Source organism: Thermobia domestica, chromosome 11 (assembly GCF_964235325.1).
Source record: "Thermobia domestica chromosome 11, izTheDome1.hap1.1, whole genome shotgun sequence".
In the NCBI taxonomy this organism is placed as follows: domain Eukaryota; kingdom Metazoa; phylum Arthropoda; class Insecta; order Zygentoma; family Lepismatidae; genus Thermobia; species Thermobia domestica.
Genome location: NC_137464.1, coordinates 255236579 through 255259059, shown reverse-complemented (window position 1 = coordinate 255259059; position 22481 = coordinate 255236579). Strand labels below are relative to the sequence as shown.

General features: G+C 34.5%; 1 protein-coding gene across 1 annotated transcript in view; it reads right to left on the bottom strand.

The window, feature by feature from the left end:
• Window positions 1-2125: 2125 nt before the first annotated feature.
• Window positions 2126-22481, bottom strand: part of Cht7 (chitinase 7) — a 301019-nt gene continuing 280663 nt past the window's right edge. The window contains exons 11-16 of the mRNA XM_081732086.1: window positions 22104-22244; window positions 18471-18618; window positions 15138-15323; window positions 14351-14473; window positions 7784-7985; window positions 2126-4412 (exon numbers count right to left, since the gene is read on the bottom strand). Of these exons, the coding sequence (XP_081588212.1) occupies window positions 4198-4412; window positions 7784-7985; window positions 14351-14473; window positions 15138-15323; window positions 18471-18618; window positions 22104-22244 (1015 nt within the window). The 3' untranslated portion in view covers window positions 2126-4197. The remainder of the gene's footprint in view (window positions 4413-7783; window positions 7986-14350; window positions 14474-15137; window positions 15324-18470; window positions 18619-22103; window positions 22245-22481) is intronic.

The following is a 22481-nucleotide window of genomic DNA, read 5'->3' as shown; positions in this document are numbered from 1 at the left end:
CGAGATTCACACCAGGTTTGCTGACGGCTGAAACTTCTATCGGGAGTACCTCAAGGATCTAATCTAGGTCCCCTGTTGTTTCTTCTTGTTATTAATGATATTCTTCTGTGTATTAAAACTTCTCAAGTTCTTCTTTCTGCCGACGATCTCAAATTATACTCCAAAGTAAGTTCAACTGATGACTGTGTGAAACTCCAACAGGATCTAGAGAGTGTTCAAATATGGTGTGATTAGAATAAATTAGTCCTGGATGTATCCAAATGTAAATCTGTATCTTTCACGAGGAAAGAAAATGTAATTAACTTTGCCTATTCAATAAGTGGCACTTCCTTGTCAACCCCAAATACTGCCAAAGGGTTAGGAGTTATATTTGATAGCAAATTAACTTTTGCTCAACACATTGACGCGATAACGAGTAGTGCATATAGAAAAGTTTAATTTATAGAATAGGACAGGTTTTCTACAAAAAAAAAAAAAAAAATCAACATTTATAAGGTTATATTTTTCGTATGTGAGGTCAAAATTAGAATTCTACTGTTTTACTGTTTGGACACCAACAGTCACTAAATTCTCTGATGCAATGGAAAATATAGTTTAAATTCTTAAAAATGCTTGCATACAAGAAAACCGGTTTCTGACCAAAGTATGTCCCCTACAAAGTAACGAATTTTAGTTTTCAAACATTAAAAAATAAGATGGATTTTTGATTTGTTGTTCTTACATAAATTATTAAACGGTAAAATTGATTGTCCAGAATTATAGTTTCAGTATTATTACGTGTCCCAACAGGTAAGACTAGAACTGCAAACACTGGGACATTCTATTGTAGAAAAGCAAAAATTAACATATTACATAAGTGTCCTCTGTGGAGAATGTGTGCTCCATATAACGAAATGATTGAATTTTATGTAGTAGATGTCAGAAAACAAGTTCAAAAGAATTGTTAGGCAATAACTTCTGTATAATTAGAAGACGTTTATTTGTGTATGTATAATAATGTATGTGTAATAGCATATGTTAAATAATTATGTATGCGACACTATTAAGCCTGTTGTGTTGTTCTTATGAAATAAATAAATATGTACCGATTCTTTATTGCTGGGTGGTTATAGTGGATAGCGGAAAGTCCACAAATGAACCCCTTCCAGAAACTTGTCACTTTTTCCTTCATCATTCCATGGATGGTGCTCAGGTGATACTACTACTGGTCCTAGTGTAGCCAGCAGTGTATCGGAACGTAACAGCAGTTAAGTGTGTCGTTTGGGAGGGCCAGGGAAATTAGCCTATTTTTATCGTAAGCAACTCTCTGTTAGTGATGGACATATAAAATCATTATAGATTGATTGATTGAAAGAATTGGACTGGGCGCGTTGACAGCGAGGTCTTTTGCACCCTTCTGTGACATTAAAAATAAGAATTGAAAAAGAATGAAAACATATTTTCCCCGTAAAAATATGAAAAATACTCTCACAAAGCATGCAGGACTAGAGCACGTTGTAGGAAGGAGAAAATTTTGAGGATCATATGGACATCGTCTTCAAGCAAGGTAGGCATATCAGCTGGTAGTCCAAGGCAGGTCCGCTCAGGAGCAAGAGGGAGACACTCTACAGGAAGATGGCGGATAGTGAGTAATGTACCACAAAAGGCACGGGAAGGCGGATTTTGCCCACGCAACAGATAGCCGTGTGTCAGATGGCTATGCCCAATGCGCAATCTTCTTTCTTCGAGCCGTGAAGGACGAGAATTCGTGGCCCAAACACCAAGCTGAGGCTTGACAACATGCAATTTATTATGTATGTGCTCGTTCCAGTCTGTCTGCCAGCGCTAAAGGAGACTACGTTCGATGACAGGACGAAAATCTGAGCTGGTGAGCGGTGACTGGTAGTCAGGACCTGTAAGGGCATCTTTCTTGGCAGCACAGTCAGCACTCTCATTGCCCGGAACACCAACATAGCTAGGCACCCAACATAATTGTACATCATAGGTAATAAAATTAGACATATTGTTCCAATTTCAGTCGCTATTGAGATGATCTACTTTTGCCACTCAGCTTTTAGTAGTTTAATTAAAATAATTTGTTAACACCTTAACAATAAGGAATTAATCAATAAAAATATCGGAAATGTTTGAATTTTAATAATATATTTTGTTTCTTTACTTATACATATATATTATAATATATATAATATTTACACGTTTAATGTTTTCACATATTCGATGTCGTAACGTAGAAGTACAAAATTAACTAACAAAGCAATGTCTCAAATTACAAACAAATATATATAACTACTCGTGGTACAAAAAAAAAAATAGTAATGATGTATAGTTAATTTCTCTGAACTCTATTTTTGAAGTGTTTTTATTTTCGTTATATTAATAAACATATAAAAGTAGTCCTTATGTCAGTATAATACACTTAATACTAATCATGGTAGATGAGTTTATTTTTATGCCCCAATTTTCTTTTTAAAGACAAAGCCAGCCAACATTAACGATTGAAAATTACCTGTAAGTTTTACACTTCATGTTATTGTGTTTAATATGTGAAAAGTAATAAGTACCGAACCAATAAATAACTCAGATTAGACAACAGAATTCTTTTTTCGTTTCGTATATAAAGCTGGTGTAACATTTGTGTGCAAAGTTAACCATCTATTTTGTATTAAAAACCTTTGGCATGTTTATTATAATTTAATCCACTTTTACTACCAGACATAAGTGCTCGATGAATTGTGATAAATTATGTATTACAGCATTGTATAATCCAAGAGTGTCTCACAACTTTAGAGATTAAAATGCCATATTTTCTTATGTTTGACGTCAATAAGTACTTAGTATTCATGTGTAAACTTGATATCCTATTAAATGCTAGACTTATATTATTGAAATCAAATATACAAAGCCAAATATTAACCATGATCTAACTGTTGAATCTACAACATGTAACAATCTTCTTTACAATGTTTGATTTGTTTCAAGTGTACAACTTATCAATGATATAGGAGAAAAGTGGCAAAATTTGAAACCTACGGTATTTCTAACTTCTGCTAAATTTATCAAAAAGACGCAATCGAGCCTCTTATCAGGTCAAAATAACAAAACTACAAGAGGAAAAAAACATGCTGGACCACAACGGAATACATCCAAAGTCAAAATAATACTTTAGTAAGTCATATAAGAACTTACTTTTAAAATGACACAAGCACTCAAACACACTCAATACATTCAAAAAACACACAACACTTACATATTATTTGAAATTAAGAGAGCACTAATCTTCATTGATAGTATATATTGAATAATGTAAATACATATATAATTTATTTTAAACATTACAAATAAAATTGAAAAAATAAATATATTTAGATTCATAACAGTGTTACCGAATTTTTTTCAAAAGCATCATACATATTTTTTCGCTCATGTTGATATTTCTTTTAGAAATAATATGGCAAAGTTCTTTTTAAAATACATACACTTGATTCATTGTAGCTTAATACCATCTAAATATATTCTATAACATGTGTCATTTTTGTAATTTGTTCATTCTTCGCGAAATAAAAACACCTCAAAACATTGTTGTTAGTAACATTTTGTACTTCCATTAATTGTCTTTAAGGTGTGCCTGTACACACACACACACATGCTATAAAAAGAAATAGAAACGAAAATGTCCGATGTTGTTAAAGTATTTATAATAACGATATTATACAAAAACACTCACTCATATGGTGCTGCCATCTGCTTATTTTTAAATTTTATTATGATCTATGTTCACAGGATATAAAAATATACACTAAGGCAAAGATCTGCATAAAATTGCAAATCTGACACTTATATTCTTATCCAATGGCTATTTATTTATTTCCTTTGTTTTAGCAGCACCAAAATTCTTGTTCAAAAATTTATATTAATATATTTCATTTGTTTGTTTTCCCACTTCATATTTCGTATATTCTGTTTACATCTCATTAAATCATAGTCTTTTTAATTTTTTTAAAAAGTCCCCTTTATTTTTGCGTAAACACTAAAAAAATTTGGGTTTATGTTATTCTCTCCTGAATGTAATGTTTACAAATTTTTCCGTCGTTGTATTTTTTTATGTATATTTTCTCTTTCAAAAAAAAACACTTTTTGGAACCCATTTCCCAATTTTTTTCTTCCTTTTTATTCTCTTAAACTCTAGATAAAATTAGTTCATCTCCTTTTCGCTGATGCTGGTGTTTGATTCATGCAGCCTTCTACATTCTCTGGCCAATCGCATACGTTCTCGTTTGGATTGAAGACAAGATTGGATGGGCAAGGCATGTGGTGTTTTCGTTCTCCTTCACACATGTAGTACATGGTGCAATCTTGTTTGTCAGGGTGGTAAGAAATATGGCCGTCTTCTTCTTCACACACTAACTCGTTAGCTGAAAAAAAAAAGAAATAGTTTATTTTACAGATGAAACAAAATGAATCTTTGTATAATAGTTTGAATGTCAGTTATATGTTGGATAGAAGTGGATTTTAAAGAAGAAGAAGAAGAAGAAGGAGTTCACTTGTTTCCTTTATAAAACTGCACACATTATTTTTTTTCATTCAATATGATCTAAATTACAGCACTAATATTGTGATTTTTTTTCCTTCACGAGACTCAATTAGTTCATTCTTGTATTTATTTATTTATTTATAAATGTTTCAGATACAGATCTATGCCCATTTTACAGTGAAATAACGTAATAAAGTATATAGGAAATAACAAAATAAAATATATATGTACTGTATATAATGTGTACAACATTTACAGAGACTTCAGTTTGTTTCTAAAATGATCCTCAGAGTCAAAAATATCAACATCTGACGACAAACCTATTATACAATAATTCCAGCTTGAAGTATAACGAACCTTGTATAATTGATAGACTAGTTCTTACATATGTTGGTAACGTAAGACTGCGAGCAAGGTGAGAAGATACACTAAAATTTAGGAAGAAACCAATAATTCAGAGCTAATTTTCCCATTGATAATTTTAAGGAGATACAGCAAGTCTACCACCAATAATTCAGAGCTAATTTTCCCATTGATAATTTTAAGGAGATACAGCAAGTCTACCACCAATTGTGTCGAGTAATTGGAGTCTGAATATTAAGTTTGTTTAGAAGCTGTGTTTTATTAAGACTACGCACTGAAAGAACTCTTCGTTTGACAATGACAAGGAAAAAAGTTAAGAGCAGAATCAAAACGAGATAAGTTTGAAGCCCAATCATATTCCATATCGGTGAGCAACATTCAATTTTAGGATATAAAAAAGCTTTGAAGAAAATACTGAATGATTTGAAATCGCCAATTTCAGTAAATATGCAAAGAATATCCAGAATTCTCATAGTACACATCATAATAAGAGTGATATGATCAGGGAATGTAAGTTTCTCATCGAATAGTACTCCAAGGTCTTTATATATCGCAACTCTTTCGATAGGACTGTTATTAATGCAATATCTGAGAAAAATTTTATTTTTCTTTAAAGAAATACTAAGAGTGAAACATTTTTGAGGGTTCAATTTTACTTTCCAAATCGTACGCCAGACAGTAACTTTAGCGAGAATTTGTTGAAGTTGTAGGGCACCGCCTAGGGAAGACATTTTATGGAAAATTTTATAATCGTCGACGAAGAGAGATGATAAAGATAGGAAGAAATTGACATCATTCATATAAAGAAGAATAGCAGAGGTCCTAGAACACTACCGTGGGGAACCCCAGAAAGAACTGGGACAAATTTGGATGATGCATCTGGTAGAACAAGATGTTGCTTACGATCAGTAAGATAATCTTTTAGCAGAAACAGGAATTTGTCATGAAGATGATTATAAAACAATGATAATTTCAGAATATTTACAATGGAAAAACGTATATTTAACATATCTACAGATAACATAATTAGATTGCATAAATTCAACTACTATACATTTCTCCTCGCTTTCTTTAGTCTAAAAGAAACAAGCATGGAACGCAAAGCAAAAATAAATAAATAAATCCAAAGTCAAATGAAATCATCAGATCAAGTGAGAGATTAAATGGTTTGGCAACATTGCTACTGCTACTTAGATTATATGCAATGAAAAAATCGTTTTATGCATTTTACAAACGAATTAAATATTACGTCAACATCAAATGTATAAGTAACATTTTAGCAATGACTGTTCAGTACAAAACTTTAAAATGCCTACTTTACAACTTAGAAAAGAGAGTATTAAGCTGTTATTTATTTCATCTACAATAAAATAAAGTATTTCAACCAAACGTGTTTGTTAATGGACTTTAATCAGTTGGATATTGGTTCTGGATTCTTATTTATCAGTTTGTATGAAGAATGCATTCATTATTTAGTGATCTTCAAATATGATATTACTTCTTTTCTTATTAGTTTATGTGTTATAAAAATACCGTATAACAATTATCTTAACCTGTCACGGGAAACAAGGGTGTTATAAAATAGGGGATCTGTCTATACAACAAAATCGTGAAGCCATACTTCACAGTTTCGCCACCCCCACTCTACCAGCTCCGCCCAATAGCATCGCAATGTTTTGAGCCAACATTCATGGCGGAAACGAGAGTAGCCAATCAAACTCGGTGCTCTGTTGTTTATTGGCTTTAAGTTAATAGGATGAAGATACACGTGGGTAGATCGTCTATTTTTATAACACCCTTGACTGGAAATTTTAATTATTTGAAAAAACTTTTAAAATTTTTAAGTAAATTTTATAAACCTTTTATTCTTTAATATGAATTAAACTTCCAAAATGTTTACATTTTTGATTCCTTGATGTGGAATTAAATTCCAAAATTCTACTTTTTGTTTACATTACTTGATTTCCTTACATAACATTAACTCCCTAAATCATCCTGAAAATTTAAAATTTCTCTATATTCTGGTACTGAATTAACTCTCAAAGTAATTCTGTAAAATCTACACTGTTTTTATTCCCTGGTGTGTATACTATAACTCTCCAAGATATTTGAAGTTTACATTTTGTGATATGGAAATAAATCTCGATATCTGTGTGTGTGTTTATATGTTTTATTTCCTAATATGGAATTAACTTCCTAAATTGATTTGAAACCTTTCGACTTACTAATGTGAGCTGAACACTGAAAACTCTTCTCGAAATATTACGTCTTTTTTTTTTTTTTTTTTTTAAATATACGTAGAATTAACTTCCGAATTTTGCGGAGTAAATCTTACATTTCTTATTATTTTCTGTAATACACTAACTACTGTAAGTTCCCCTAAAATCTTTGAATTTTTGATTTATTAGTATGAAATTAATTACAAAACAATTTCTGTAAAACTTGAATGTTTTGATTCTCTTATATAGAATCAGAGTTCTTCTTCCTAAGTTCTTCTGCTTATTTTACATTTTTCTATTTCTAATACAGAGTTAACTTCAAGAACTTTTCTCAATCGTGACGGGGAGACAGCCTCGATGCTAACATCTCCATTGTACCCGTAATCATTCAATCAAACCCAAAATATGTTTTAAATTCTTTTTTATTCCCTGATATGTAATTGGCTTCCAGAAGTATTCTGTATACAGTATTTACCAGTTTCAGATTCCTAGTGTAAATTAAATTTTCCAGTTTTTGATTTTGAATTAATTCTCAAAGTTGTTCTGATTTTTTTTAAAAGATTCATCTCTGATATGAAATTAATATCAAAATCTGTAAATTTTTTGTTTCCTGATATATCATAAAATTAATTCAAAAATTTGTTCTAATAGTTTGAACTCTTGTACTTACGATCTTTCTTCGTGTACAATCCATTGGTGGCCGTTCCTTCGTATGGACCATCGTATTCCAACTTGACCTTGTAGTCATCCAACTCCTGTTTCATGGCGTTAATCAATGGGTACTTTCCAGTTCCACAGGCGCCTCTAAAATCATCCATGTCGATTGACCAGATCATAATTCCTCCGAAACCTTCTTCTCTTAACCATTTCATCTGGAAGTGCAAACATTAGTAATAATTATTAATTTTATATTTTGCGTACTTTATAATCGATATTTGACATATTTTATTAGTAACGGAAGAAGAGGAAGAAAAATGAAGAATAATGGTTTCGAAAATCTAAATTGGTATTTTTCTTGTAAAAACTGCAGGTAATTAAAATATGACACTTGTGAACTATTCCATAAATTCTGGGCTTTTAAATAAGCTTCCGAGAGAGATTTTTGGAGATCAGGGATGAAAACGTAATACGAATGTTTATTTTTCTAATGAAGTATTCTGCCAATTGCTTTATTTCTTCTTAACCAAACATGTTAATGGTACTATAGCCAAAGACCCATTCAACAAGAAAAGATCACTCTTAACTAGCAGCCTTAATATTGGATTAAAGAATATGCTGGTCAAGTGCTATATATGGAAGATTGGACTGCATGGTTCAGAGAGTTGGACACTACAGAAGTCAGAGAAGAAATATTTAGCGAACTTCGAAATCTAGCATTGGGGGAAGATGGAGAAGATAAAATGGACAGAAAGGGTAACAAACGAAGACGTTTTAAAACGGATAGGAGAGAAGAGGACGATTTAAGTCAACATTCTTTGTAGGAAGGCCAATTCGATTGGACACATCTTGCGAAGAAATTGTCTTCTTCATACCGTCATAGAATGAAAGACGAAAGGAAAGCGAGGAATAAGAAGAATAAGAACACAACTGCTCGACGATTTGAAATATTGTATAGAAGAATATATTGGGAGTTAAAAGAGGAAACTGAAGATCGACAAAGATGGAAGAAACATTTTCAGGACCAAACCTTATAAAAATAACCTTATTAGTTTCAGGACCTGCCAAAAAGCAGAATACTTAATAATAACAGTAGAAAAAAGATATCTTCTCAACTTAGGGAATTTCACCATCTTATCCAAATCTTAATCGACAGTAAAAATTCTTACCTTGGAATACTCAAATTTTTGAACCTTTTCATACACATAGGGATGCTAGTAAATCTTAACTATTAACTTGATATTTCTATAACTAAATTAAGCAGAAGTGTTTTATATTATTTCTATTATAGTTTGGAGATGACAGATTATTTGCAGTTGCTTACACTAGTTACGTAGGCCTATGTTTAAAGTACAGTATCTCGTACGAGCGGCTTGGGCGAACACAATGGTATGTCACATGTTCTAACTTTCGAGTAAAAAGGAAAAGGTGATTGAACATTCCCATGCAATTCAATGCAATGACATATGTCAAACAAGTTTTCCCTACCATTTGCAGATATATTTTCGAAATAATACTAGTTACATACTCTTCTGTGGATCAATTAAAACCCATTCCATCCAATAACTCAATTTTACCAGTAGTGGCGCTTACTATCATGTTCGCTTGAGCCGCATTATACCAACAAAACTCTAAGAGGTGATTCCTTACATCAAAATAAGAGAGTAAGTTCAGTGGACCTATGGAGAAAAGTGCATAGTTTCAGAACTAGGACTGTCCAAAATCGCGAAAAAGCCAAATTTCAAGAGGCCCTATTTCGAATTCGAGAGACTGTAGTTGGTGGTCCTTATCAGCGTAAAAGCAGTCATGTATACGTAATCCAAAAATGCATATTTCACTAATGTTCAATTGGTTTACAGAGTATTCCCTGCAGGGTGTAATTCTCAGATATGGTCTCAATAGAGTTTTCAGATATATCCTGATTTCAAGGAGGCTCCAAAGTAGGTAGGACTTAAGCCTTGACAACAATGGACATCCAATGCTTCGGATGGAAGTCGGAAGTGTTAGGAACCGGCAGCTCCATGTTGTTTTGTGTTCGAAATAACGTGTGATGCGATGTATTTCGTCTCGGTATATTTCACGTTTTCTTCACTTATAAGCGTGTGAAAGTAAACGCCGCAGCATGCGTTTTCCCGAGTACGAGAGACAGTGCTGCTGACGATCCTTAACATTTCCGGCATTGTGCCAAATGATTTCGTGTTCACTGCTATTAAAGTTTATCGTTTGACTACTTAGGAACAATCATAAAGCCAGAGCATATCTCAAAACTCTCTTGATGGTTTGTCTGAGAATTTCACCCTGCAGTGTAACATATAATGCATAGATTTTATGGATTTTATGTCACTGGTTATTAAATATTTATAGAAAAGGTGTCTCTAGGAATAATTTATATTATTATATTATTTTGTACCGAAAAAGCTTTTTCGTTCTTGCCTATTCTTTTGTTTTTGTTGGTTATGTCCTCTGGTGGGACGTACTAGCACGACGGATGAGCTATCTCTATAGGTGGCCATAGTTGTGCTGGAACGTCCGAGGGAGGAAGTATAATGGTTGTTTCGCTACTATTATCATAATTTGTGATCGAGTTATTGTATCAAAAAGTTATTCTATATACATAATCTACGAGTGATATTCAAAGTTTAATTCTGCTGAAGTTTAAAATCGAATGTATTCATGAAGTTTAAAGTGGAGTGCTGTAACCTCATGTCGGCTAGTTGTTCTATTTGATAGCACGCATTGGCTTAATAAGGCAGCTAGGTACGTAAGTTATATGCTTTTCCTTTCTTTATCATATTATAGATTACAGTTAGAGGTCAGTTTGCTATTTTGTTAGTTTTAGGCATTTTGCCTATTGCTTTTCTACGTTTTTCTCAATTGTATTAGATTCCTGCATTATTACCAATCGGCGTGACTAATTAGAACAAGTTAGCCGTTACTGAGGCAGAATAGTTTACGTTCTTAATTGGATAATAGTCTAAGATTGAATCTATTTAAATTCACTTTCCACTACACGAAGACCATAATGCAATACTGATTGTTGAATGGTTAAATATGTGTTGATTATTGGGTTCCTTGAAAGAAATTAAATATACTGTTTGAATTTCTAAAGGAGATCCGTTGTACGAGTATTATTTTATGAACTCAAATCCTACTACTACTATTCAGAGATTTATTTTCATAGTATTGCTTGTTGGTAGCGATAATAGATTACGTATCCTTTCTATATTTCAGTGTGGAATTACGAAACCACTAAAATTAATATCGGGGGAACCGATCGATGTGTTCTCCTCTCCCACCCATACGTATACGCTAGTTTTCGAATTTGAGGTTATATGGATGGTCTCATGCCAAAGTGAACTAACTCCAAATTTCTATTTTTTGAGTTAAACATGGAAATAAGTTGTATGCTTTTTCATGTAGTCTTATGTAGTCTTTTTTATGCCAAAATGAACCAAGCTATTTTGTAAAATGATATTTTTTTACGATAGGATTTTTGTTTGGCATAAGGTTAGCAACACTGGGTTTAGGGCGACAGAACGAACTATCTACACAAACAAGATGGCTTCTCCGGGAGTTAGTTCAAAACGAACGCTGAGAAATGTTCGCGTTAATTATGCAGATAAAGACGATTTTGACATAAGTTGTGGATCCTCAGATGTCTATAAACCAGATTTTAATGCGGGAACGTCTGAGACAGATAGGCATATTTTGTTTATTGGTCAAATTAGATCAACAGAGTAATATTGTGTTTTTTATCCTGTGTTATGAATTCGAGTTAAACTGTTTAGATGCCAAAGTGAACTAACTTTAGAAAACAGTTTGCGAACGCTCGTGTGAGTGACATATTAGACGTATAACAGTATGACAAATCTCGCAAGTATATTACACACTAAATGTTAAAATCATTGAGTATTAGTGACCAAATACGGAATAGTATACTTATTTCCAGAGCAATTTGTATTTAGTTCATTTTGGCATGTCAAGAGTATTATCACTTTTCATCAGTTCGAACGAAAAGAGATGGATCATAGCAATAAATAGAACTCTCAGAATCCTGATGTATGAGCAACTGACGAAACAATAGTAGTATTACATTAAGTACATTGCTCAACTGCAAGCCTGAAGCGTATGGCCAGTCCTCACATCGGAGATCTTTACTATTTTCGCCTAGGCTGAAACCGACCCATGACCCGAGTAGCTGTTTGACCCGACTCGAAGCTTAAAAGCTTGACCTGACCCGTAACACGAGTACATCTGACCCAACCCGACCCGTGACCCGAGTTACTCTGACCCAACCCGTGATCCGAGTTAGAAAGACCCGATCCGTGACCCGAGTTCCCCTGACCCGATTTGACCCGTTTGAGAGCACTAATTAGTACAGAGGGAACGCTGACAGTATTTTGCTTTCTGCGAGTTAAACAGACTTTTGAAATTATAACTCGCACAAACTAGAATACTGTCAGCGTTCTCTCTTCGTATCAATGGCAAACCAAATACCAAAGTCTTATGCCATAGTGAACTAAGTTACAATTTGTACTAATATTATTGTATTTTGCACTATTATTTTGTTGTTACCCACTTAATATTCGTCGTAGTTAAAAGATCAATATTTGTAACAAAAGATAGAAATAAAGCTATATTTTCAAGTGTTATGTTGATTTTTTGAAACAACTAAAACTTTAAGCCTCGATTTCTAGAAAAGCTGTTTTTGGCGGTTGGTTCACTTTGGAATGAGACCATCCATAGGCCTATATGGTTTAATTGAAATTAAAAAGATACCGAAATTAGCGTAATATAAGTATGGTTACTCTGTAAACCAATTGAACATTAGTGAAATATGCATTTTTGGATTGCGTATGCGCAACTTCCTTTACGCTGATAACCATCTACAGTCTTTCGAATTCGAAATAGGCCTCTTGAAATATGGCCTTTTCGTGATTTTGGACAGCCCTAGTTCTGAAACTTTGCACTTTTCTCCATGGGTCCATATGAACTTTTTCTCTTATTTTGATCTAAGGAACCTCTTAGAGTTTGTCGGTATAGTTCATTAACACCCTGTATATACGAAATATTGTAGCATTATTTGTTCTGAACTGAATTTCAATATTATCTTCTATTTCACGTAGGTCTTCAAAACTATTACAGACACTTACTTCATTAACAATATTACGTACAACGTTTCCAAAGTTACTATCAATCCGATCAAAACGATCCAAAACTGATATTTAAAAAAAATGATTATAGAACTTCAAATATAAAATTCAACTCAGCAACACACAGATAGGATGATATGCAACTCCAACGTAAATATAACCCACGGAAAAGCAACTAGAAATTCAATTCAACAAAAAAAAACACCTGCACAGTAGTAGAATATAAATTTAACTAAGAATACAGAGAACCGGAGCGTTCAGTGAAACATCTTAAGGTAAACAAAGAACTAGTGACATAGTGTAAGGATGTATTATAAGAGGTGTTATCTGCTCTTCCCGCTGAAACTAAATCATGTGACTGGACACTGTGTCGCCGCCACTCTAAAAACTTCGGGTAGCACGAACTACTGAAAACAAGAACGAATAGATCATTCAGTTTGATAGAATTAGTATAAGTAGCTACTGCCAGTAGCAGACGAAGCGATTATGTAGTTACGACTGCAGCCGGCAGGGTCGCTGATATCACTTTCATTGAATTGTGGGAACGATTTGAATTTTAATTGGGTATATAGGGAGTGGTGAATCAGGGTCGTCAGTGATTAGTGGTTTCCCATAGCATCCTCTGCATATTCCAACGTTAAGCATTAGGAGAAACACATGGCATATTTAACACTTTCACTGCAAACGTGATTGCCTTATTTATATGTGAAGTGTATCCAAGCAGATATCTTTCGAGAAACACAAGGTGCTAAAGGTATTCACTCAGATCCTATCAAATTTATCGTAATAGGGCAGGGAACAGGCACATAGAGATGTACAGGTATGAACAAAGTAATTGACGCGTCTCTTTAATCTGACGTTTTTTTGAAAATATCTCCGTTTTCTTTTTATATTTCGAAATTTTGGAAGGTTTCCACAGCAGGAAAGGTTACTCACAAACACGTTTTTAATTTAACTGTGAGTGACGTGGAGGTCTCAGTTCTACGTTGAACTACAAAATTCCCTCCCGGTCTAGAAAAATACCCTTTTCAACGGAATTGGTAATATTCGTAATTTCGACCAAATTAAGTTTTCTTTTGCTTCTAATTTCTTTATTTTGAAATAATACTGAATATAAACATTGAAAACATGTTTGTCATTAGCCTTTCCTGCTGTGGAAACATTCCAAAATTTCGAACATATAAAGAAAACGGAAATATTTTTTTAAAAAACGTCGAATTAAAGAGACGCATCAATTATTTTGCTCATACCTATACATGAATGTTGAGTCGAATGGTAGAAACTTTCTATTCTCACTACGAAAAAGAAAATGCACTGGAATATGTCTATCTGTAATACATTGGAAAAACGCCTATGGTAAGTACGGTATCACATCACTGTTTATGTTCTGGTCATATAAAGGGAAGAAAAATGATTCATTTACTCACCTTAGTCTTCAAGCTTCTTTCATCATCGAAGCCAACCCATTGGTTCTCCCTGTAGGCAAATGGCACTTGTTGCTCGTTGTCCCAGACGAGGGTAGTGTTATCTCCATGGAGGAAGTCACATACCTAAGAAATGAGAAATCGAAATAGATTTACAAAAAGCATAATTTGTAGTACACATTCCATCATCAGAGATATCACACATCTTCTATGTCTATACAGAATTTGAATAGAGGTCTTTTTGGCGTACAGAGGACGAAATAATCGTCTGAAATTTTCGAGTGGCAACTCGGATTTCGAAACAGACGTTGTCTCGTATGGCCTTGGCGCTGAAAAGCGATATTAATGGTCAATCAATCAATCAACCACTTTTTGTTTAGATGGAGTAAATCCACGCCGCGCATTCTTGACCAATTCCAACCTCAAACAATTGCTATGATCATAAGCCATGAATAAATATGCACCCTGGAAATTATCGTGAAAAAATATAAGCATATTATATACACACGTACAATTTCAAGTCCATAACACCACTTTATCCTTGACAGATTTCAATTCAAAATATGACGAATGTCTATTTTATGAGTTCCAAAGAAAGCAAATGCCAAGTTTCATTAAAATTTACATGAATTTTACGAAAGTTATAGATGTATGGGTACTCCATATATAGATGGAGAAAGAGAGAGAGAGAGGTATAATGTTTCTTGGGAAATACGGTTAGCGCTTTACTTAGTAATTATAAAATACAATACTACTGACATTTAAGTAGCATTAGCTACAAGAGACTTACTTCATAGTATGACATAAAACCAGCTTCTCCAGTATATTTTCCAGGAGTACCACCACCAGATGCTGGAGCACCAATATCAAACTTGGTTGGATCCACAAGAGTGAAGGATCTTCCGTAAGTAGGCATTCCAATCATTAACTTCTCCTTTGGTGCTCCCTGTTTTACCCATTCTCTTGCACTGTAGTCCTGGAAAAGAATTTTTTTATTTGTTTAAAAATAAGTAAAATTTCATTTTATACTGTGATATTGCAATAAAATTTTAAATTGTCTGGATCCAATATTAATGGCGGTTTTAGTAGTTGGATAAAGGTGTGAACGGAATATTCTTGGGACTCTGAGTGGATGTTAGAAAGAGATTTCTCATTATTTCTTACATTTTATATTATAAGCAGGTTCAATATTGATGCCGGAAATGAAATCTATACTTCCGTCTTGAATGATGGATAAGAGTGAAGACAAAACTTATCCTTTGAACGCTGAATTCGTATCAAAAAAGAGACCCGGGTTCGATTCCCGGCTGGAGCTCATGTGGTTCGGATTCCACGTTAATCAGTAGGTCCACGTCTCATATAGCCTCGCTGCTGAAAGGGACGCTTAACTAAAATAACTCAACTCGTATCAAAAAAAAATTGCTCTCTGTTATCTTGACAAATAATGGGGACATGCCCTTAATCAAAAAGAAAAGATCAAAAATCATTCTACAGATAATAAACCCAAACATATCTACGTGGCCTGTCTAATAAATACGCGAACTGCGCTAGTACCGTGACCTTGAGTTTAAGTTAGGCCATGCGCACTTGCTGATCTGTTGGCAGGGGACCCACTGGAGCGGCAGTAACCGCCAGACCGTCGAGGTGAGCGTACAGCTCGAGGTAGTATTGGTTTTGTGTTATCCTATTTTAGATCGTGTCGACGATGGATATCAATGAACAGAGGAAATAATGAGTTAACATCAAATTTTTGATGAAACGTAAAAAGCTATCAGGAAATTCATGAAATCTTGAGGATTGTTTATGGAAATACAGTACAACCCCTCAAATCCGAACTCCGGAAATCCGAAAACCCGGCAAATCCGAACACGTTCTCAGGAGAAAAAAACTATAGCTGGAAAATGAAAAAAATAGATTTAATCACACAAATTTAGTTTTTTTAAGGTTTTAACATTTTTAGACTTAATGCTTATTCTAAATCATTATCTAATTATATTCTTACAAGAAGACAGTTATAGATATGCGACAATCATTTTGGACATGAGTGTACACCCGCCCTTTCGACCACTGGGCCACCCTGTCTAACCTCACTCGTTGTTTTACTGCCAATTCAGTGACGAAATAAGTAATATTATTTGCCGGGTAATCCAAACCCCCGGAAATCCGAACAGGCTTCAGCCCCAATTAGTTCGGATTTGAGGGGTTGTACTGTAACTCCTGAAGAAAACAACTGTTTTCAAGTTGATCAAACGTTTCAGTGAGGGCTGTGAAGACTGCAAGAATGAGGCAAGGCCAGGATGGCAGGCCAGAACTGAATTCATGCAGGGGCGGTACTAGGACAACATGGACAAGACAAAACGTGAAACAACAAAGCACTTGAAGAGCCTGACTTCTGAAGACATCCAAGGGATGTTTTCAACAATGGACATGAAGTGGGACAAGTGTATTGCTACGAATGGAAAATATTTTGAAGGAGATACGATTGATTTACCCTAATTTTGTAAAAATACAGTGTTTATGACATCAGTTCGCGTATTTCTTGGACAGACCACGCATATTTTTACTTATTTTGTAGTCTCTCTGCCTCTATGTAGAGTTATTATTCACATTCTAGGAGCTTATTGATTGAATAAGAAGTTAGCCAATCTAAAAATGTTTCCGTATCTATTAAGATAAGTATATCGAAGGCTGATCCACTAAACTTCTCCTAGACTTTTGTCATAAAAATGAGATCAGGTAACGGTATCAACACTTTGGACATAGGATTTCGTCACCTTGACACTCAGGACTAGTTAGATGAGTGTGGTAGATTCTATAGACATTCAGATTTCATTCTAGTTGTTAGATTCTTGTATCCAATTCTTTACCTCTGTTTGAGTGGTCCCTCTTGGTTATGTGGATAGCGTGTGCATTTAGCGAGGGAGACCCGGATTCTATTGAAGACGAGAGCTCATGTGATTCGGATTCGACGTTAAGCTTTACAAGGTGTGATCACAAGATACAGTGAATGTAGCTGCACAGTGACATCTATCGGTGTTATATACATTTCAACTAGATTAGGAAGCTAGCACATTATTAAGATGGATCTCGCAGAAATAGGAATACAAAGTAGAAACTGAATCCAATTGGCTAAGGACAGACGTCAATGGAGAGCTTCTGTGAATGCGGTATTGAACCTCCGAGTTATAGGCGATAGAGTTATACTGTAATTGATACTATTTGATCCTTCTGACAGCTCACTGCAGCACGTGGTGCGCAATGCTGTGTTGCCAGCTTTTGCGTCTGATATTGAAACACGAAATTATTCATTGCAAGTAAATCTCAGTTTTATAAAATAAATGAAACAAAATATAACTAAAAAGTATTTTCTCAATAACCAGCAGGTTCGCTAGTCAAGTTGACATTCGACTAAAACAATGTGCATTTGTTTATATTCAAATTGGCAACGTGCGGAAAGGGTAGAATGTTTACCATTGCAGAGCGATAGAAATGAACCACTACAATTGGTTGAACGTGCTGTTGCCATAGAAACAATTCTTCTTGCCTGATTGTTATGACCACGTGTAGGAAGGAAGAAACAGAGGGAAGCAACTGTCAGAAGGGACAAGTTGTATTAAATGGGCTGTAGTTTAGTTAGTTATTGTTGGAAGCATATTTTACTAAGCTACCTTACTTTAGTTGGACGGGGTTATTCTGAAGAACATACGAAATTATTATTAAAAATCTGAATAAGTGTTCATCATGCAATTTTGCATCAGTGGGTACATCAAAGAGAAAACATATCATGTGCCTCTACACCAAATAGAATCATTTCGTTTGACAGACATGACTGAAAAAAAAATGTTTCTATCAAGAAAAGCTAAATTGAAGTGTAAAATACTAAAAAATATTGGTAGGTGTTACGAAGATACATTGAAATTAAGAAGGCAGCTAACTTATTAAACAACAACCTTCATCTATTTTGTCCAGAGAGTGTCTCCCGAGAAGGACACTACAACTAAACTTTTAAATGCCAGAAAATCTTGTGACTTGAACAGAAATGGCTCCAAGACAATCAGAACTATACATTTTAAACTTATTTTCAATGAACCTATGAATTTGTTTCAATACAAAAGATACATACCACTGTCAATTTTTTCTGGTAGCTCGTGGCACTCTCAAGAGGGAAGAGAGGACTGTTGTGGCCCACCTGACGTTCCCATTGGCCGTGGAAATCGTACGTCATTACGTTGATGAAATCCAAATATTTGGAAATTTCTGGAACATCATAGCTGTAAGAAAAAACATATGTTATTTTGTAATAGCATTCAGTAGTATATCGAAATTTGTCCATAAGAAACTTACAATAAGGCAGAAATTTTTCAAAGTTGATAAACTTACCATTCGTATATCCAATAATTTATGACATTCAATAACATGCATAAAACGTTATAAGAAACTTGTGAAAGTATGTGTATGTAATGTGATGTTGTATACATATGAAGTATGATCTCCAAACGGAAATGGAAACTTCAAGAATGTGGAGCTATAGAAGAATAGTAAAAACTCAGATAGATGAATAAGGTGTCGAATGAAAAAAGTATTGAAAATAGTACACTTAAAAAGGAGTTTAGTGAAGAAGATTTCGGGAAAGGAATGAGGACAATTGAATAGAATGCGAGAAATAGAAAAATCATGTTATTGTCTCTGAAGCGAATACCAGAAAAAAAATACAAAGAAGGTTGGGACTGAAATATACGATCCAAGTAATACAAGATGTAGACAAGAGGATTCACAAGAAAATGAAAACCCTAAATCAGGAGAGGGAAGTATAGAAAACTACGTGAAACTAGTCAAGAGATTACTGACCAAAGAAAGATGAAGGACAGAGTACGAAATATGTCCCAACCAAAAACATTCTTATTCTCCCATTGTGTTCAACCTTTATCCAGTTTCAGCAGTACTCATATTTTTAACGAAAGCTGTGATTTTAAGCAATCAAGTTTATTTATTTGTAGTGCTTTGTCCGAAATTACGGGGTTAAGTCAAGATATCGGCAATTTTGACAACCCTTGTTACATTTGTTCAAACTGACCTCTGTCGTCGTTTATTTTATTGTTATGCTGTTGTGGTCATGCTATGAAAGTTTTTTCGTAATTCCTCCATTTATCTTCCTTTTGTTGCAGATAGATCATGGAGGCTCCATTACAAGTTTGCACCAAAGAGGAACAACGAGTAGTGGTCGAAATGTATATCAGGAGCAGCAATCCACCAATGACTTTAGGCACAATATAAGAACAGTGTGTTGCCGCAAAGAAGTGTCTGCGAATGGGCTGAAAAAATCAAAAATGTTCTTACAAGTGTTACGCGCGTGGAAGGAACTGGATGAGCGACTTTATGCAATCCAAGTCTGTTGTGGATGATTCCGTTTGCAGAGCCATCACTAATTTCTAGACGATGTGCCTTTTTATCAATAGTTACTCGTCTGTCTAACAGAACCATATCATGTTCACTGCTCATTATTCCTTTTTGGTGCAGAGCTCCTCCGTGGCTAAGCGGTTAGCGTACGCGCCTTTGGCGTGGGAGACCCGGGTTCGATTCCCGGCGGGAGCTCATGTGGTTCGGATTCCACGTTAATCAGTAGGTCCACGTCTCATATAGCCTCGTTGCTGAAAGGGACGCTAAACTAAAATCAACTCAACTCAACTCCTTTTTGGTGCAAACTTGTCATGGAGTGGCCATGATCTATCTGCAACAAAAGGAAGACAAATAGAGGAATTTACGATCAAACTTTCATAGCATGACCACAACAGCATAACAATAAAATAAACGAGGACAGAGATCAGTTTGAACGATGTAATAAAGGTTATAGCTACATAGCGGATAAATTTTCACTTACCCTCGTATAATCTTAATCAACCAAACATGACTCACTCTCTCGGGTACTGAAGAATGTATAAACAATCTCTTATGTACTAGATAATCTGTAAACATAGTATCTTGTACAGTAGAAAAAGTGTAAACATAGTCTCTCATGCATTAGAAAATGTGTAAACATGAAGGTGGTATCTCGTATATTACAGAATGTGTAGATATAAATATATTGGGAATGACTGCAAATATATAAACGCCACAACAAATACAAATTGTTCATTATAGCTTTAGAAATATTCTACTTGTATTAATAAAACAATTCTGACAAAAGCACTAAATAGTGTAAATTAGTAACACTTGTGTGAACGTTTCGGCAACGTAACATCATCTTCCTCAGTCAGGTTCCTCCATTACATGCCTGATGAAGGTATTGTTATATTGCCGAAACCTTTACACAAGTGTTACTAATATGCACTATTTAGTACTTGGTCAGTTTTATTTTAATACAAACCAAAACACAATGGACTTTATGCAGAGTAGTTTTTAGGGTTGTATTAAGAGCTTAACTAACACGTGATACTAACTTCTGTATTTAGTAACACGTTAGTGAAGATGATAACGGTTAATATCGAAATAGGCCAGCCACTACTTTTCCACAGGGTTGTTCAAACACAACAGGAGAAATCAAGATAACATAACAGAAGAGTTATTAAACGGTATTCAGAAAAAAATCATTAATCAAGCGTTAGTCACGCGATTAATTAATGTCGTATTAACTCTGTACTAAGGAGGGTGTTTCCTTTTTGGTATTCAGCGTTTGCTTGGAGTTACGCTAATCAGTTGATTTAAGAATGACTAACTAATATAACCCCAATACCTGGAATGAGATAAATAAATGTGGCAACTACGGAAAACTAGACGTGCACATGCGTAGTCTGTAAAGAGGAAAATATATGAAATACAAAATTCGAAATGTTTTCTTTGTGGTTTGATATATACCACAATAACTTATAAATAGTAACGAAATCGGATTATAATTAACTTATTCATTTCTGAGGAATGTATTTATGGCAGGAATAAGTAGAAGTCAATTAATATTAGCGACAATAGAAGAATTATGTTGTAATTATAAGGGAAGATAATTTATCGATCAGTTGTATGTATCCTTCAGACAACTTGGAATTGTCTAGTCATTTATTACTGTTCACTTTAAGAAACAGTTCTGCTGTTGTAGAGGACTCAGCTAATAGCTGCTTCATAGTTAATTCACCCGATGAGGTGAAAGGAAAGAAAGAATGGTAATTAATTGTCTTCGTATTCTCATAACGTAAATTTATTGTGGCTAAACCAGGGTACCCTCTGTTCTAAATTACTTAGTCACAGTGATTAACTTCGTCAACTACTGCGTGCTAATTAGAGATTCTGAATGAAATTCAGTACCCATGCATTAGTCAAACCCTTAGTATAGCGCTAGTCATACATCAAAACGACTCTGCATAAGGCCAATTCTCTCTTTTATATTTATTTCTCCTGTTGAGTTTGGACAACCCTGAGAAACAGTCGTGTATGGCCTTTTCCGATATTTAAATAAGTCGTTGTTATCTTCACTTACGTGTCCCTAAATATGAAAAATAGTATCACACGTTAGTCAAGGTCTTAATATAGAGCTCCTCCGTGGCTAAGCGGTTAGCGTACGCGTCTTTGGCGTGAGAGGCCCGGGTTCGATTCCCGGTGGGAGGTCATGTGGTTCGGATTCCACGTTAATCAGTAGTCCACGTCTCATATAGCTTCGCTGCTGAACGGGACGTTAAACTCAAAATCAACTCAACTCAAGGTCTTAATACAGCGCTAAAATAAAGACTTTGCTTAGGAGCTAATCTTTTTAAATGAAAATTTAACTCACCCTGCTGCGATGGCTTCGAAACTTGCTGGTACAGCTGCTGTGAGAAGTAGTCTTGGTTGGTTAGATGTCTTGGCCTCGCCTTCAAACGCCAATCGAAGCTCCTTCAGAAGATTTACGTATGCAGCACGGTCATCGGCACCTCTGCAATTGATAACGACGGTATTAAAACAGGATTAGAAATACGAAAACAGGATTAGAAAAACAATAAAAAAAATTGTGAATTTTATTTATCCATGTTACTATATTTATCCACGTTAATGACCCGAATATGAAAAGGTCTCATGACATGTTGAATAATCCACCTTCACTGAATGGTTAGAAAAGTAACTAATAGAAAATTCCCTTATAATTATCCTTATGGTATCTTTTATTATCATG